The sequence below is a fragment of the Siniperca chuatsi genome, linkage group LG17 (assembly GCF_020085105.1).
Source record: "Siniperca chuatsi isolate FFG_IHB_CAS linkage group LG17, ASM2008510v1, whole genome shotgun sequence".
Lineage (NCBI taxonomy): Eukaryota > Metazoa > Chordata > Actinopteri > Centrarchiformes > Sinipercidae > Siniperca > Siniperca chuatsi.
The window spans coordinates 22,751,683-22,769,581 of record NC_058058.1 but is presented as its reverse complement, the minus strand read 5'-3'; the positions used below and the strand labels follow the sequence as shown (position 1 = coordinate 22,769,581).

At 41.1% G+C, this 17,899-nt stretch overlaps 2 protein-coding genes across 3 annotated transcripts in view; both read left to right on the top strand.

The window, feature by feature from the left end:
• The first annotated feature begins 7 nt into the window (after window positions 1-7).
• On the top strand, window positions 8-5,831 carry LOC122864758. The gene is made up of 2 exons (XM_044172379.1): window positions 8-157; window positions 1,480-5,831. Exons 1-2 carry the CDS (start codon window positions 8-10, stop codon window positions 2,578-2,580), a joined length of 1,251 nt encoding a protein of 416 aa, XP_044028314.1. The 3' UTR covers window positions 2,581-5,831.
• Window positions 5,832-6,466: 635 nt separating this feature from the next.
• The window catches only part of col22a1 (collagen, type XXII, alpha 1), a 58,407-nt gene continuing 46,974 nt past the window's right edge, over window positions 6,467-17,899 (top strand). For both annotated transcript variants that reach the window (XM_044171985.1, XM_044171984.1), the window contains exons 1-4: window positions 6,467-6,712; window positions 9,308-9,451; window positions 9,548-10,114; window positions 14,048-14,128. In XM_044171985.1, the coding sequence (XP_044027920.1) occupies window positions 9,361-9,451; window positions 9,548-10,114; window positions 14,048-14,128 (739 nt within the window). In that variant the 5' untranslated portion in view covers window positions 6,467-6,712; window positions 9,308-9,360. The remainder of the gene's footprint in view (window positions 6,713-9,307; window positions 9,452-9,547; window positions 10,115-14,047; window positions 14,129-17,899) is intronic.

Sequence of the window (17,899 nt, the reverse complement as noted above, 5' to 3'; positions counted from 1 at the left end):
TTACATTATGGCTGCTAAAACCTATTCCAACTGCAGTGTCACTGCCTTTGGCCAGGTGGCACGGACCAAACAAACACAGGGACAACAACTAGATCGTTCTCCTGCTCTGCAACAAGAGATTCAGCAAAAGTTCAAGCAGAGGATGTTTGCAAAACCTGTGAGTATACTGTAGCGTCTTGCAAACAAACACGTTTCTAGTGTTAAATGGTTTGTCACTGGCAATGGTAATAGCTGATGTTAGTTTGAGTGACATGTAATGAAAGTGAGGGAACATGCTTGTAAATACAATGTGTACAGCAATATTATCAACTGCTTCAAGCATATACTGTGTATTATGAGACATTACAAAGAAATATGCATTGTGTTTGGTTTTGATAAGGAAACTCTAGTAGTAAATAGTAGTTACCTGTATTCCACTTGTCCCTTTTGTGAAGAACACATTGGGTACTGCTGGTTAATTTCACATTATACATTTAGAGCATCACAGGGTCTTTAGTTTGGCATTACACAAAGTCAAGGTGCATGTGTAAATGTAATTTCCATATTGCAGTATTCTCAAAGATGTTTTGGTATCACTTCCTAACAAGGCATACTTTATAAAGGGTTTATTAGTTGTAAATAATGGCTTAAGTAATGGTTAATGAATCATTTACAAATGCTTTTTAAAACAGTGATTAGCAATTTGCAAGAGCAACTGGCTCTCTTATAAACATAATTCTGTGTATTAAAATTTGGATTTTCCTCATTGCCTACCTGGGCAATCATCTCGTGACCATTTGCAGGGGTCCAGACCCCCCAAGTTGGTAACCACTGTTCTAGAAAAGACCTGCAAACCATTTGGTCCAAAATAAATTTGTTAACAACTTATTAATTTTTACATCTCAAGAACTGATGGATGATAGTAGTGAAAGAACCATTTAGTAATGACATAATACCATTTATAACTGCAGACCATGTTTTTTTTACAAAGTAAGAAGCTTTATTGATGACTTACTAATTATAAATAAGCTGTTAAGCCTGCAGTCTAAACACAAGTAAGCACTGGGTTTCTCAGTTTATAATAAGCCATCAAGTCTGCAGTTGTAAATATTAATCAGTGCTCTGGAACGCAAACGGTTCCTTGGAGGGGTCGCCCAGATGAATGAAAGTTCTTTAGCAGCTAAAGGGAATTTTACCTGGCACTCCCAAAGTTGTCCTTATTAATGGCTTATTCTATAAAGCATGAATAAATTATTTATTTACATTAATATAGACCATAATTAGGGTTAGGGTTAGGTTCACCCCTTTATAGAATATGCCTTGTGGTTCTGAAATTATTAATCTTTTAATCTCCAAAGAGTGCTACACTTGTTAAATTAGCTAAGTATCATTATACTTTACAGTATTGTAGTGAAAAAAAGATTTCTAGGTAGAAACAGAGGCCACATTATCATTTCAGTGAAAAGATTCATATGAGTCACTGATGTCTCTTTTGTTCAGGGGGCTCCCCAGCGAGAGGAAATGTTGACCTTCCAAGTTAAAAATACCAAGTTGCATCTGAATGGTCAAAACCTCAGACTGGCAGCTAAAAATGGCTGCATTTCAAAAACACCTGGCCTCCATCTGTCAGCAACACATGGAAAGGAGGCTGTGGGTCAGCTTACAGCCTCCTCTCCGACCCAGGAGGGCACGGCACAGTTGGACCTGTTGCTGCTCAAGCCTGACTTGGCGAGGGAGGCCGAGAATCAACCAGTCAGACGCCCTCTGAAGCTCGCCCCACTGGAGCTGCCAGAGGATGTGAGGGAGGCTCAGAGGCAAAAACTTAAGTCAATCCAGCAAGAAGCCAAACCTGCTTCCTGTGAGCTGGATGTGACAGCGAGTGAGCCCCGTGCAAGGAAGGTGAAAGCCTGTGTGAGACACAGACTGGTAAAAGCTGCAGTGTGCCCTTCTGCTTCCACTGAGCCACTCAAAGCCCAACAGCAAAACAAATCCTCAAGACCCCGGCTGACACGCTCCAGCCCCATAGAGCAGAATGGAGACAGGCATCTGGAGAATGTGGTGTGTCGAGGTACCCCAGCTCCTCTGCGCAGCAAGCCTGCCCTTCCTTTACTTTCTCCCCGAGGTAAAGCTCGGGGTGCACGTGGCGTAGAGGTGGCACGCCAAAACCCCAACATCCTTCAGCAGGAGACTGGGAGGAGGCGGCTGAGGCTGAGCAGAGCACAATGCCTAGAAGAGGATCAGTGCTATTCAAACACATCAACGGGGGGATTATCTGCAGATAAAGGCAAGCTGGCCCAAGGTGTCCAAGGCAAAGATCAGCGGGCGGAGAGGACTCCGAGAGGCCAGCTGCATGCTGGAAAAGTCATCAAAGAGCCTCCTGCAGCCTCCTGGGAGCATGGAAGTGTCAGGAAGAGCTGCCCACAGGACTGCAGTCAGCAATCTGCAGGGTGCACTCTGAACCGACAGTCGGCTGAAGGTGGAAGCAGTGACCATGCACTTGAGGGTGTTAAGCCGAGTGCTTCTAACTGGAGATTAAAGAGGAAAAAACCCTTGATCACAAAGCACAACAATGCAGTCCCACTGGAACGTCTCCAGCTGTAATTAAATTGGATCTTTCACTTTTGCAGCTCGGGACTTTGCAAAATGATGTCATGCTTGGAGATGCACTTGTGTCACGAGGAGGCCCACTACAAATGGGCTTATATCCCAGTTTGGAAAAATTGCACATTTTAGAAACTTATTCTCAAGAGTTTTAACAGCTCGGTCTGTAATATTGAGATATATAACTGTATATATATATATATATATATATATATATATATGTAGGGGGACTCAGCCTTAATGGTACGCACTCTACCAGGTGAGCTACTGGGGTGCCCTGAGACGAATCATTTACATTTGCCCCATATAGTGTATTGTCGTGAAAGCTAGAGTAGCAGAGGTATCGTTCACTAACATATCGCTGGCACAAAGCCAGACCAATCTCAAGTTCATTAATGGACTTTCCCTTGTGCTCTCAAACATAGAAAATAAATAAATAAATGAGCAACATTTCATAAAAGTGTATGCCAGGTCTCTCTAAGTTATGGACTGTCCAATTTCCGAAAGCTATTCCCCAGATCAGAGTATGCACTGATTCAATTAGGTGAAGCAGGCGCGGCACAAAACAAGGCTTCTGGCACATCACCGGAGAGCTAAATCGCTAGAGATAATCCAAGATAATGAAACAGCACATTCCTCATAGAAGAAAAGCTGGTATGATCAGTAATTAGGTAATTTAACAGACAGTTACTGATTGACCTGCAGTCAATGAACATCCTTATGAGAGAGTTAAATATAACTTTTATCAGTTGAATCCTGCATATAATAACGAATACTGTGATGTATGTGTATACATATTAAATCTAGAACCCAACTGTTTAACCTGTGGATCACATCTAAATCTTAGTAAAAGAGGTTAAAAAACCATTCACTTCTCTTAAGGAATCTATATGTAGTGTTTCTGTTTGTCTGATTCAAAATATATATATATATAATGAATTATTAGCAGTGGTTGCTGAATTTCTTGCTTTGTTGTTGTTTGATGGCCCTCCTCCCCCACCCACAATGCTCTGCACTCTGGAAGATTTGGCTGATGCTCAAAATCCTCCTTGAATGATGCTTGATCTGACCTTTGGTCATTAGCCAGACAGGTAACAGTAGCCATATGACTCAGCCTACAATAGGTCCTTATCAGGAGGTGATTTGTTCATTTTTAACAGGGGCCCGGAAACTCACAGACCAACTGCATGCATTGTAAATCATCTCACGTGATGCTACTCAGCCAATCAAATCTGTGCATAATCATTGCAAGTCGAGTCAGTGAGTGAAATACACACACACAGGGAGAGTAGAGACGAGACAGGAGGAGAAATAATTTCACATGGCGTGCTCTAAAAAGACAGCGACAACAGAGCTCGAATAAAGAATGGACAGACTCTTACATGTTCAGTCTTCCCACAGGCAGTTCAAAACCAGTGTGTCTCATATGTTCCGAGACCGTGGCGATTATCAAAAGCAGCGATCTGAAGCGACTACGAGACAAAGCACAGAGCATCTTTTGAGCAGGTTAACAAGGGGGACGGATTATGTTCATTTTGCTAAGAAGGGGGATGGCATCCCCCCTCGACCCCCCTCAAATTGCCCGCTGGTCCTTATGATCGCACTGTATGTGCCATTATACACTGCCTGGTTTATTCATCAATTTATCTCTACCAAATGAATGGTATGTTTGCCCTAAACAAATGAGACCATGGCCAAGACTTACACATGTTTGCAGAACATGTATAAGACCACATTTCTATAAGTCCTGTTGATGAACATGTTGAACGTGAGTTTCCCCTCTGTCTTCCACTCGGAGGCATCAGACCAGAACACAGGCCGTGCACCTGTGAGGTGCTACAGAGCTAAAGTTGCCAAGATGTAGCCTCTATTCCACCAGTCCAGCGCTTACTTACTAAGTGACATCACTTGGGGTAATTTATACAATTTGTACTACTATAACAATATGCAGTGGTACTCCCCGAGACCTGTAAACAGACTTTGATGTGAAAGTGCAGTGCAGTTCCCCTTTAAGCATAGTCATTTGATCCATTGTTAAAATAAAAACATTTATTAGTGCAGCTTTAAAATGGTCCAACTCACAAGTTGAGGGGTGCAGGTCTGCAGGCAACCTGACACTACTTTGAATCTGTAATTAGTTTTTTCAAAACTGGATGATGCTGGAAGAACAGCGCCCCCTTGCTATAAAGCTGTGCAGCAGATTTCCCACCAAGTTGAGTAGGAGGCATCAAAGAAAAATGCGGTATAGAGAGCGATAGAGGTTGTGAAGCAATTTTTCTTTTTCTTTTTTTAGGATAATTACACTAACGTGTAAAAATGAATGTGGCTGTTACTGTTGTATGGTGAAAATGCTACCTTAAATGTTGAACTTCAGTTCTACCTTTAAGAAATGCATCGTCTGTTCTGCTTCAACACTGATGCACGCATTAATTTTTTGAACATATTTTGGAAGAAGATCCTCTTTCTGATGTGGGAGGTTGAAAGCTGGCTGTCAGTCAGATGACAGATGGCTTTCTCCAAAACTACACTCTCGCTCAAACTACAAGCTGGTCACCTCTTTAGCCCTCTCACATAAGGCGACAGACGGTTCCTCAGACTGACACCATCACTCATAACGTGCATCTGCCCCAAATCATCAGCCCACTTCACGCTGAGCCTGGCCTGCGCTCACTTTCCTTGGCTACAAAGGCACTGTAAATAGGACTGGATGTAATGCTAACTTGTTTGTTGTCCATGACATTCAAATATTGACACTGCGTTTTAGAGAATTTTGGTGCCTCAACAACTCCACAGCAGATTTGGATGTATTTTCTACTGCAGCAGAAGCATGCGGTGACAACTGTAGGGGCACTTTAAAGGGGAAAGTTCAACCAAGAGCTGCCAACATGAGACTTGTGATGCGGAGGACTTTAGAGGAGAAACACAGAATGTCAGCCAGGCAGGATGTCTGACACAGGCAAAGACAGCTGGTGTGTTTCACTGCAGCTTCCTCTCCTGCTAGGGAGCATGACCTCACATGATAAGGACATCAGTGTACACTGAAATGTAAATTACCGTCATAAACTAAATGTGTATATCAAATCAGAACACATGTAGATTCAGAGGTTGGTAAAAATGACTGACTTTTCTATCAAGGAGGGTAGGTTAGATGTTAAGAAACTGCAGAATGAAATATGTATCCATGAGTGGTATTGTGTTTGTGTTTGCTTGTTGTAAATAAATAATCACAAAGTGGATATTATAAAATAAAACTTTCATCATCTGAAAATTGAATTGAAAAAAATGGGAGAAAGTCCAGAAAAAAAGACTAAGTATGACAAAGAGCAACAGAAACTATTGTTAGCAAGTAAATAAATAAATAAAAATATTTTTTTTGTACATTATGAATGAAAATGTATGAAAAAAATGAAAGATGTGCGGTCTGACATGATTGTAAACTTGTCAAAGTAGCACAACATGAGTAATATAGATCACAGAGCTTTACTGTAAGTCAGTGCAAGGACAGACATTTAACACAAAGCTGCAAGCATGAGTGTTCTGTAATCATTTCCCCAACTTAAATACAGCCCTTCTCCATAAGTGTGTGGCTGGTTGAAGCCTACGTGGCCCGGCCCACCACCAGTCCCAGGGCGGCTCCACTGTGGCTATCACAGTGGCAAAGGCCGGACAGTCGAGGCGGTTGCCAAGAAGCCGTGCCTTTTCTTTGAGGGCGACACTTCAGATGGGTGCAGCCATAAAGGAGAGAAAATAAAGGACAAAAATATCCAGAAAGTTGGGTCTATAATTGGCTGTGCCTCTCAGCCTGTTTTTATGTGTGAGCACAGCCCAGTCAAGAACAGTAGAAGCCACCAGTGAAACCTTACACTTTCCCCTCACGCAGTTCCCTCCCACTCTGTCCACCCATCCACAAGGTTTCTCAAACTCACCTCACTTTTTAACAAACCTGTACACTGGATTGTCACCCTGGATTATATACTGTAATAATCTCATCCTGATTTCTGGTGCCTGCAGGAGAGATATTTTGGATTATTATCACCTGATAATGATGCTGCCCCAGTGCTGATTCAGGGTGTGAGTGCTGGAGGCAGAGAGAGACAGACACCTCAGTAACGCTGACTGAGTGACAGGCCAGGTAAGAAAGAAATTAGCATCATAAAATCATCCATCTGTCACTGCTATCTTCCTCTGAAAACTGACTCCAAAATACTTATTTTAGCAGTTAGCAGTTTTAAAATTGTTGGCAAGAGGTGCTTTTTTTGTATCCACATGCTGTTCAGATGCTCTATCAGAGAACAGACTTCCTCTTTTTTTCTCTTCTTCTTGGGTTGCACATGGAAAAAAACGGTTTCTGTTTTTTACATTTTGGGAATGATAAACGTGGTGCTTCTGTTATAGACATCCACATTGCAGTCCCAGGTCTACCATTTAGAGAAGAAGTGGAAACGTGCCTGATGATACAGACACAGTTTGTAAGGAATCTGGACTCAGGTTCAGATGTTGACAGAGGCAGACCAGCTTGTTTTTAGCTTTATCTTGGACACTGTATCTGCTTGTAAAACTGCAAGTTAATTCAACGCAGCACTGGGAGACCCATAGAGTGTATTTAAATATAATCAGAAATGAAAGGGAGACAAACTGCAATATGTTAGACTTGTACAAAATTAGATGAAGAGGATTAGGAGCATGAATCCACATCTTGTTCAGCAGCTTTCATAGGGCGCTGATTTTGTTTTTTCATTGAAGTCTTGCTGGGCTGAATTTCTCAGATTTTAAATGCACACTAATTGGAGCAATTACAGTAGAGTTATTCAGCTAGTGTGCCTATTCTGCTCATTAATAGCACCAGTGAAACCAAGTAGCGGAAATAGCATAATGGAGAATCAGATAAGGAAACTTGTATCTGGAGGCCAAAGCAATTTGCTTTACCCACAGTAAAAAATGCATTCTCTATTTCACAGGGTATGTAGGCCAAGCCACAGTCAACAGGTTGCTGTTTTTAAATGTGTGTCTCTCCACAACATTTCCTGGAACCATTTTCTGCTCAAATCACCTCTTTTTCAAAATCATACAAGCATACTCACTATAATTACATTTATTACTCCTTCATACATTACCAAATTTCAGGTCTCAAAATTCCATAAACAGTCTAAAATAGGCTACAAACATGGCAACACATTTATCTTTGAAACAGGAGAAATACTGCTAAGTTTCAAGGGAACATAAATTATCACAATCTGTATCAGTTAATTACAATACAGCACAGTACATAACTTCATATTATATAATTTGCCCTCCATTAAAGGATTAGTTCGCGTTTTGGGGAATTACACTTATTAGCTTTCCTGCTGAGAGTTAGATGAGAAAATCGCCACCACTCCCACATCTGTCCATTAAATATAAAGCTTCAGGCAGGAGATGCTAGTCTTTATGCTATCTTAGCTTAGCATTAAGACTGGAAGCAAACAGCTAGCCTGGGAAACAGCTAGCCTGTCTCGGTCCGAATGTAACAAAATCTGCCTACCAGCACTTATTTACTTAAGCACACTTACACTCACTTATTGACACATTATTTCTTTTTGTTTGTTTAATGAGTACAAAAACCATGGGTGCAAAAATGACAGATTGCGGTTTTACGGGGGGTTATGTGTGGGAGTCTTGTCGCAATCGCAACTAGAGTCACTCATGGATGTATTAATGAGAACTGGATACCACATTCAAAGATGGTGCCCCATTCATTCCTATGAAAGTTGCTCACTGGGCGCATACTCTGAAAAAGCCTCCACTGGCTTCCTCACACTTCTCACACACACACACTCCTCACACTTTGAGAGCATGAGTGTCCAAGACTTCCACTGGCTGAGCCGGCTGACTTCCTGTTGGCATAACTCAGATTTTCCTCAACCTCCCCCAGTGACCCCCGCAATGAGACACTCTCCTAGTCAGGGTGAGTCCATGTTATGGCTACGGTCAGTCACACATCCGCCCTAATGGTAGGCATCACAACCACTGAGGTACAACAAGAGCAAGAATAGTTTTGTGTGTACATGACAGGTTTCTGCCAGTGCCACCCAGGCACAACAGCCTCATAAATGAATCCAACGGAGACGGACTTTGCAACATGCTGGTGGATTAAAGCTGCACAACTTTCACTCTAGCAGCTCCAAATGACAACTAGAGATACATGTGTGAATTTCAGACTTTAAAACATCACTACGGATAAATCTTGCAATGCAACATCAGCAAACTCCACTGAGATGGTAAAAAAAAAAGTTCAACAAATGGCCAACAATCTTTGGTGATTCCAGTTTCGTCTGGATAGAGTATTCACTTGCTGCTGTAGAGAGATGTGTATTTCAGCCTTAGGTTTCAATTATCCTGTCCTGAGAATAGAGAACATTTCCTGTCAGCTTCCAAACCAGAAAAAATTCAAAAAGGGGACAGTAGAAATACTGAACAGTCGGGAGTATGAGATAGAGAATGTTTTTCTTGTTGAGCCCAAGTTCCTTTATACATATAAACTGCCTAATGCAATCGTAAATCAGCTTTCCACCAGTCCCATGTCAGTATAGAGAGATGATCTCATAGAGAGGGCAATTATTGCAAATCCTGTTTGCCAAGGGACAATTAAAATGTCTTATAGTTCAGTTGTACATTTACAAAGTAGGTGAAGGTGTCCGCTAGAGAACGTAATAGTGAATTATTGATGTTTCCACTGACCTTTCCACAGACTGGACATCTTGATGGTGGTAATAAGCTAAACAGACCCAAACCAAGGCTGAGATGGAATTACGACTGGGATTTAGGATCACCCTGGTCTTGGTCATACTGGCTTTGACCCTTTCCGGCGAGAGAGTGGAAGCACAGAGGGCAGGTAAGACCATTAAGATTGAATACTCTAATATAACACCAGTGGAAGAGCTTATATTGACTGTTTGTGACTAAATCCTCCTGTATTTACTTATGACAGGATGTAAAAATGTCCACTATGACTTGGCATTTATCCTGGATACCTCATCCAGTGTTGGAAAAGAGAATTTTGAGAAGATCAGGCAATGGGTGGCCAACCTTGTAGAGTCTTTCGATGTGGCACTTGACAAGACAAGAGTAGCCGTGGTTCGCTACAGTGACAGACCCACCACTGAGTTCAACCTGGGTAGACACAGGACCCTGGAAGATGTGAAGCGAGCTTCCCGTAACATACGCTACCTGGGGGGAAATACAATGACAGGGGATGCTATCAGCTACACCACCAACAACATCTTCACGGAGCGGAATGGAGCGAGGCCCATAGCCAGAGGCATTCAGAGGGTAGCCATCCTGCTCACAGATGGCCGAAGCCAGGATTATGTTCTGGAGCCCTCTAAGGCAGCTGCCAAAGCCGGCATCAGGATGTTTGCTGTGGGCATTGGGGAGGCGCTGAAGGTGGAGCTGGAGGAGATCGCGGCCGAGCCAAAGAATGCCCACGTCTTCCACGTGACGGACTTTAATGCCATTGACAAGATCAGGGGCAGACTGAGGAAGAGGCTGTGCGAGAGTGAGTCAGCCATCAGGTTCAGTGCCAACACATCACTCACACTGCATGCTACATGGCTTCTGCTGGAAGCCTCACTTTGTAGAGCCTGCCTCACCCTGAACGTGCACTTAATCAAATTAGACTCTTATTTTAACCTTTAAGCACTATATGGAAGAAAGACCCTAACCACAAAACCCCACCCCAACCACATGCATACACTGCTATCATGGCTTCTTTTTGAATGAATATGAAGTGTGTGATGGGGCTGTTGCAAAAATTGGCTTGTAAATGACAGTTTTCTAACCAAGACATTTCTGCGGTGTAGCTGCCTTTTTGACTGCTGCTTTGGTGCAGAGGTGTTTAGCACTGGAAAGCCTGTCTTAAGCTAACCTCAATGGTTTTTCCACTAGTGTGCTGAGAAAATCTTGCTACACAGGCACACAGGCTTAGAAAGAGGCTTACATAGCCAAATTAACTGGGTAAAATAGGCTTGAAAATAAAGTAACAGCTTTATGTTGTCTGGTAGCTAAGTGGAGAAGTATCTGCGTGTGAGTGTTTTCATAGAGAAGATGGATGCTTTGCACTCCAACGCTTGAAATTCCTGTCTAAAATTAGCCAGACAGGAAAGAAAAGGATGCCATAAGTCTTAGCCACAAACAGTAAATACAAAAACAGAAATGACATGATTACATGGTTTAGCACACAGATGAGCAATGACAAACTCTCAACTCTCACTTTAATCTGGCTCTAAATTGTCAAGTATGACAAGGCAAAACTCCACTGAAGAAAGTGTTGATTTAGGCTCTAAAACGCCTTTATTCTTTTTGAAGGGCATATCATCTTGCACAGTGATACTGGTGCAAGGGCAGCATGGAGATTCATTTTAAAGCCACTGACCTTTGACCTTGCTCCTTGACTCCATAGATTTTCAATCTGCCAACTAATAATGTTGGTTATATATTATAAAACATGCTGTACATGCAAGTTTAGAGCATAATGCTCCATACCAAAGAAAGTTCCAATGTTTTCTTTCAGCAATCTCTAAAATCACCACAAGTGAGTATCCAAGTATATCAGTGGTCAGCACAACTGGCTCACTGAGCAATGCAAGTTATTTTCACCCAGAAAATTATAGCTCTAGTATTTCAAGTGGATCCAGAGCTGCCGCTCCGGTGTCCATGTTAAATGTTTTCACCTTTTAATCTATATGTTTATAAATGGACACTACTTATTATATGCTGCACGGATTCATCAGAGTATGTGTGGCCTCACTTAAGAATACCAACGTATATGATCACACACTGACCCTACTGGCGGAGAACTCTAATATCAAAGCTCTATCTAATGCCTGCAGCCATAATGATGACAGGTAACGTGGTTAATAGTAAGAATTAAATATTTATCAGTCTCTGGCTGCAAAAAAAAAGAAAAGAAAAAAAAGTGGTTGTTAGGTGTGTAATGCTCCAGCTTCTGCTGATACTATGAACCTGTCCGAGACACTCATTTCCAAAGGCAGGTTTTACATTGCTACCGTTTTAACTCACAGCCGGATCCCTAAATTATAGCTTTAGGGCCACAAGTGCAGGGAGTAACTCAGCTATCTAGCATGCTAGGTCTCAGGGCTGTGCAACAACTCCGTCTTTAAAAAAGAGTGACGCACTTGCATTCATTCACAGAATGGTAATTTTTGGTAGACTCGCTGGTTTTCTAAACAATATAAACCAAGTATCTTTTCTGAGATCTTCAATTATCACTTTCAAAAGACTTTAAGAATGAAGAAAAAAGACTCCTTTAATTGAACTGCTAAACAAACTGATGAGAGACACAAACAAGGACAAACTATACAGCTGAAATTAGAAATAAACCATGTGAAATGGAGAGAACTTGCTGCTTGTAGAATTACTAAAAAGTTTGCAAATACTGACAGTTAAATTAGCCGCTTGGATTTTCCTATTAGGCATGCTCTGGGCTTTGCATGGAACAGAAAAACAAGCCATGTCAACAGAACTGTCCTCATAATGAACGCTGCAAAGGTTAGAAGCCACTCTGACGTGATGATTTTTATAGCTGTGATTTAAGAAAATTGCAGGGTTTGATAGTTGATGTTTGGCAGATACTTGAGCTATTAGGGAAGCTGGAGTGCCTTACTGGGGTATTTTCGGCCACAGATAATATTTAGCACTGACAGCCAGGACACAGACAAATTGTTGGGCTAATATTAGGTTTAATGAAAAGTTCCTCTGAACAGATTTGCTGTCATACCTAATCAACAATATGAAAATCTATCTTGCCATGTGGGATGGGTGAGAAGGTTTTATTCATATTCACCTTGTCAACTGTAAAATTAATGCAGGGGAACAGATCAGTGTTATTTTCGATCATTGATGAGTCCAGATTAGTCTTGACAGAACTGAGATTTAATTTGTGGAAATACACCAATCTGCAGCATGACGTAGGCGGGATGGGACATTCTTCTCTGTTGTTGCCCTGCTATTTAATTTAGATTGACAAGTTGAGTGTATTCTTATATAAAAGCCTTGCCTAATGCAGCTGTAAAGGGTTGGGTCACCCAAAAAAAACATGTTTTCTCGCTTGCCTCTTGTGGTATCTAGACATGCAGATAGTTTGGGGATTTTTCTTGCCCAGGTTTTGTGAAATCAGCCTCTGAGATTTCTTACGCCACCCCAAGGGAGGTAATAGGAATTTCATTAAATTCGGAACTCTATCTCTAGAGTCTATTGCCATGCCAGCAGCTCTGAAAGACACAGCAATGCATTGAGCTGAATGCTAACATCAGTGTGCTAACCTGCTCATGATCACATTGCTAACATGCTGATGTGGCAGGTATAATGTTTACCATGTTCACCATCTTAGTTTAGCTTGTTAGCATGCTAGCAGTTGGTAAGCAGCACTAAATGCATTTACAGCTGAGGCTGATCATAAACCAAAGTATTGGACAGTGAAATTGTGACCTGATGATGGTGCTACATGAAAAGTATAAGAGTTATTAAAATTCATCCTAAGGGGGACATGGGTGTCTGTACCAAATTCCATGGCAATCCATCCAATAGTTGTTAAGATATTTCAGTCTGGACCAAAGTGGTGATTCCAGCAATTGGCAATGTGTCTTTCCAGAAGCGGTGTCCCACTTACTCCAGAAAATCCACAGGCCTCACTACGACCGTTTCCATGGTTCCAATAAAAACAGTTGATAGCGAGGTCTGTGGAACCCTGTTTCTGGAAAGACAAGAAGACCTTACATTTTTTAAATGTAAATTTTCAACGCTGTGAGAACCATAAACATAACTCACCACCTGCGAGTGACAAAATATGTTTGTTGTTTTTGGTAATTTAGGTGAACTGACCCTTTAAAAACATCACCCTCATCTCTGAGCCAATGTTTACATCTAATAAACTAAACAGGATCCATATTTGCGTTCTTTAGTAGAGAAGCTGGCATCTTGGCACAAATAGAAAATACCCCTCCTGCCAATAAAAACTTAACCTCACGGTGTTGCCTTTCTCACTGTCATCGCCATCACTGAAATATGTGTGTGTTGAAATATAAAACTGTTACTGCTTCTTGGGCCTGTGGATGTGCCTTCTGCTCTTGTAGAGCCACCCCCCACCCACACACTCCACTCCCCCAGACATCAGACCGGAGAGATGGAGGGCAGTCTGTCTGCTCTTCAGATCACATATCAGTCCAAAGGCTGCGTTTCAATGAGATCACCATTTCCTAAAACAATCCAACACTTCACACCCTTTTTCTCGCCTGACCCCTCATAAAGTTTCAGAATGGCTGCTTCTTGTAATAAAACAATAACACAACAGGAAGATACAACGTTATCGCTAAAAGTGTTTGAACAGTTCTCTTTGCCTACCCTGTGTTCTCAAAAGATCATCATATCTTGATTTACAGTGTCTAACTGAGCTATTGTCCTTTCCCCTCAGATGTCCTGTGTCCAAACATGAAGGTTCAACCTGATCGCTTTAAGCCCAACAGCACCAGTTATGGTCTTGAAGAGGTTCCAGGTATGTGCAAACTGCTGCTTTTCTAACGGCAACACGCAGCACTGGCAATACTCGCCAACCACAAAGTCGGCTCTTTATTTTTCAAAGCATTTCCTACACTCCCACATTTAGTTTTTTTTTACATGAAGAGAAACAAAGAGGTACTTTTCTAAGCAAAGATTTAGACAGTTTTCACTCACAATTTCCTCTATTTCTATCTGGTTGGAAACTGAATTGGTTTTATTCATGACTCAGAAAGTGCTACTTTTCTGGCACATTCATTTTCTGTCTTATAAAAATTCAATATACTTGCAAAAACAAAATGCTGTCAGACTGGAAATTCGCATTTTCCCACTTTACATCACAGCTAACCATTTTGGAAACCAAGTTGCTGTGTTTAAGAAGTATAGATGTGTTTTGTCTCTGGTTCCAGGCAGCCATTGGCTTCCATCCATTTTCATATGATATGAAAATCAATTAGTAGACCCTTCAGACTTTCTTGAGTTGTGTAATCAATCACACTGAATATCAAGTTACATTCATTTTTGTCAACGTTGTAGCATCATACATTCAAAGATGGTTAGCAAAATGTGAAGTATACATGATTTACAGTTAAAGGAAGTTTGACATTTTGGGGAAAAAGGCCTTTTCGCTTTCTTGCTGAGAAAAGCTCACTAATGAACATGTAAATATCTTGTTTGTTTAACCCGAACAAAAATAGAAGTGTAAAAACAACAAGTTGTGGTTTTACTTGTTTTTTTTTGACCTGTGAACACATACAAGCTAACTGTTTCCCCCTGCTTCTAGTCTTTATGCTAAGCTAAGCTAACAGGCTGTTGGTGGTAGCTTCATATTTACAATACAGACACGATCTACTCCTCTAACTCTCAACCAGAAAGCGAATTAACGTAATTCCCAAAATGTCACACTATTCCTTTAAGGAGGGAAAACTTGCAAACACACTGATACGTTCCTTTAAGTTCAGCGCTTAAAGTACTTGTGAAGCCCATTACTAGTCCTCCATTATTTGATGTTTTTATTTCATAAGTTCCAACTTGCTCACTTACAGCCCTATACTGTATGTCTACTGGCATGTAGGGCAGCAACAAAGGACCTCCACTCCTGACTCATATGTTCCAAGCTGCTGTGTTAAAGGTATCTCAGACCTCCTGAATAGCGTTTATCCAGAAAGGTCGGATGTTGTTATAAAGTGTCTTTTGGGGGATCTGAGTTCCTGTCTATGTCTCCCACCCACATCCATCACACTAAGAGAAAAAACAGATGACTAGGCATGACTGTTTGGACTCCTGCTATGTTGAACTTCATGGAAATAGATATGTCAGAGTGGTGAAAGCTGTGTTTTAGAAAGTTTGATTCTCAACATGCTTGGCTGGCACAGTGATACCCTATAAACTGTGTCAAAACAAGGGGTCAAGTGATAGCAAATGACTGGGATTTAGCTGATGGACTCTTTTTTTGCCCCAAAATCGAAGTACTCTGTGTTTCTTAAGAAACGTATTCTTGTCAGGCTGTAAAAATCTCTATTAAACAGCATTTCAGCCTTCATGGGTGATTTGCTAGTGTAGAGTAGAGGAGTGTGTGCTTCTGATCATAGCTGACAGCATCATTTCCCACTGTCGAGACACATTATCAGATCCTCACCATTGGGCAAGTGTTAATTATGTGGTTATCCTTTTCCTCTAAACCACAAAGGAATTAGAACAAACTTTAGATGAATCCCTGAAACCCACTGATGTTTTCTTAAACAGATGAACCAACCACGTTGTCATGTTGTGCTGTAAGCACTCTAATTGGAATAAATCCTTTTGGGTTGTGTGTTTTGTTTGTCTTTCTAAGTCAGATCCAAATCCAAATCCAAATTATATGAGAAAATCCCTTCCTGTAACTAAAAGCTAGGTTATTGTGGAATACACCATAAATATACTTTACACTACACTGATTTATATTTCGTTTCCATTTAGCTACCAGCGCCACAAATGAGCTACTAGTCACTATAATCATTTCAAATCCTTAGTTACTGTCATGGTGTAAGATCACTAATTAGAAATGGATGGAAGCACTACCAGGAGTACATGAAGTGGCCACAGCAGTTCCCCAGAAAGAATGTAGTTTTCATTTTACTTTAGATGTTGGCACAGTGAGAGAAAGTACGATTGGAGGACGATTGTTGCTTTTCTCTACCTACTAATAGCACAGACAGGTGTGTCATAATCAGATCTAAGAGCCCAAACCTGCACCTTCCTGACATGACAAAGATATCCGGGGTTTTCCAAAATGCAGTAAGTCTGTAACTGTGGCCTATCTTTAAGACATACATTGTCAAACTTACTTGAGTAAAGTACATGTTTTCTCAGATTGTGGCTAAGCACATAGAGGTTTTCTCTACATACAGAGAAGTACTAGACAAACACAGTATTTATTGTCACTACGGCAGCAGCTCCTGTAGGCTCCCACTTATAATTACACAACAAATGCTCTCTACGCGGGTGCAGAAAGAGTGTAATTCACCGTGAGAAATGTCAAGACTATTTGCCACTGATTATGATTTGACATCCAAGAGATCTGTGGTTTCAGTCAGACTTGTATTTGTCATGGGCTGTCTAGTCTGACCCCTCGGGGCACTGAGCACACAAGAGGCTGCAGAGTGTCTTTGCGGCTCTGCGCTCACTATCTACTGCACAAATGTTGCCATCTGCACTGATCAAAAGAATGCTGTGTGTATGCGTTTGCCTTTCCCAGTCAGTGAACTCATCTGGCTTTTCCCGCAGATCACCCCATTGGTCGTTTTTGGCTGTCCAAAATAACTTTTTGGGTTGATTATACGCTATCCACTGCCAGTCCAAATTACAGCTCTGTGCTGAGATGGCCCGCGAACAGCCACAGAAACAGCGCGGGGAGCGAATGTGCACGATGCAAGCATGGTGACAGAGAGAATCAAGGCCAGCAAAACTCACAGCTGCATGGCTTCCTCGAGCAACCCTTCAGCGAGACTGATTAGCAGCAAAACATCACTTTTGTATGGCATCACCAATGCTCCAAAGATAGAGCTGAGCATTAGAAAACATTCGCTTGACCTTCTTACTTGCTTATGTGTTATCACTGGTCATTGTATGAATGCTATACTTCTGCTCTGATTCAAAAGTAATCCAAGTCCTTTTACATTAGACTTCTCTCAGCAGAATTCAATAGCCTTTTTTCAATTAGCTGCATGTATTCTGCTTGAGATGTGTTTTTGCAAGAATGAGTGTGTCCTTTGGTTTTTAAACGTGGGAAAAGTGGAAACTTCAAGACTACACAGGTAACATTAGAGGCCACAGCGAATAATGGGTCTGTCTGCTCCAACGCTGTCAGATATGCTAGTTATCCTGATTGAGACTATAGTCTCTATGGCTTAGTCTAATGTCTTGCCACAAAGCAAGAATGTGGTAATGCTATAAAAGCTAACATATAAAAAAACAGGAAATGAAAATTTAAGTAAAAAAAGAATAAAGTTAAAATTGAAAGACAAAGTTCAGTATTAATCTTTCATCTTTATCCTAGTTAGACAAACATTAGTTTAGTCCAAATTTTAGGCTTGACAGCTCTTGTTATGAGATTATGAGGGTACTTTTGTGTCTTTATTAAGCAATCAAAAAATAGATTTGAGAGCAAAACTATCGACACTGCAATCAAAATTGTTTTTATTGCAAGTAAAATTCATTTGTGATTTAAAATGTATTAATGAAAATCCAAAAGTTTTGCTTTTGAAACCGCAAGTTTTGCGTTTGAAAC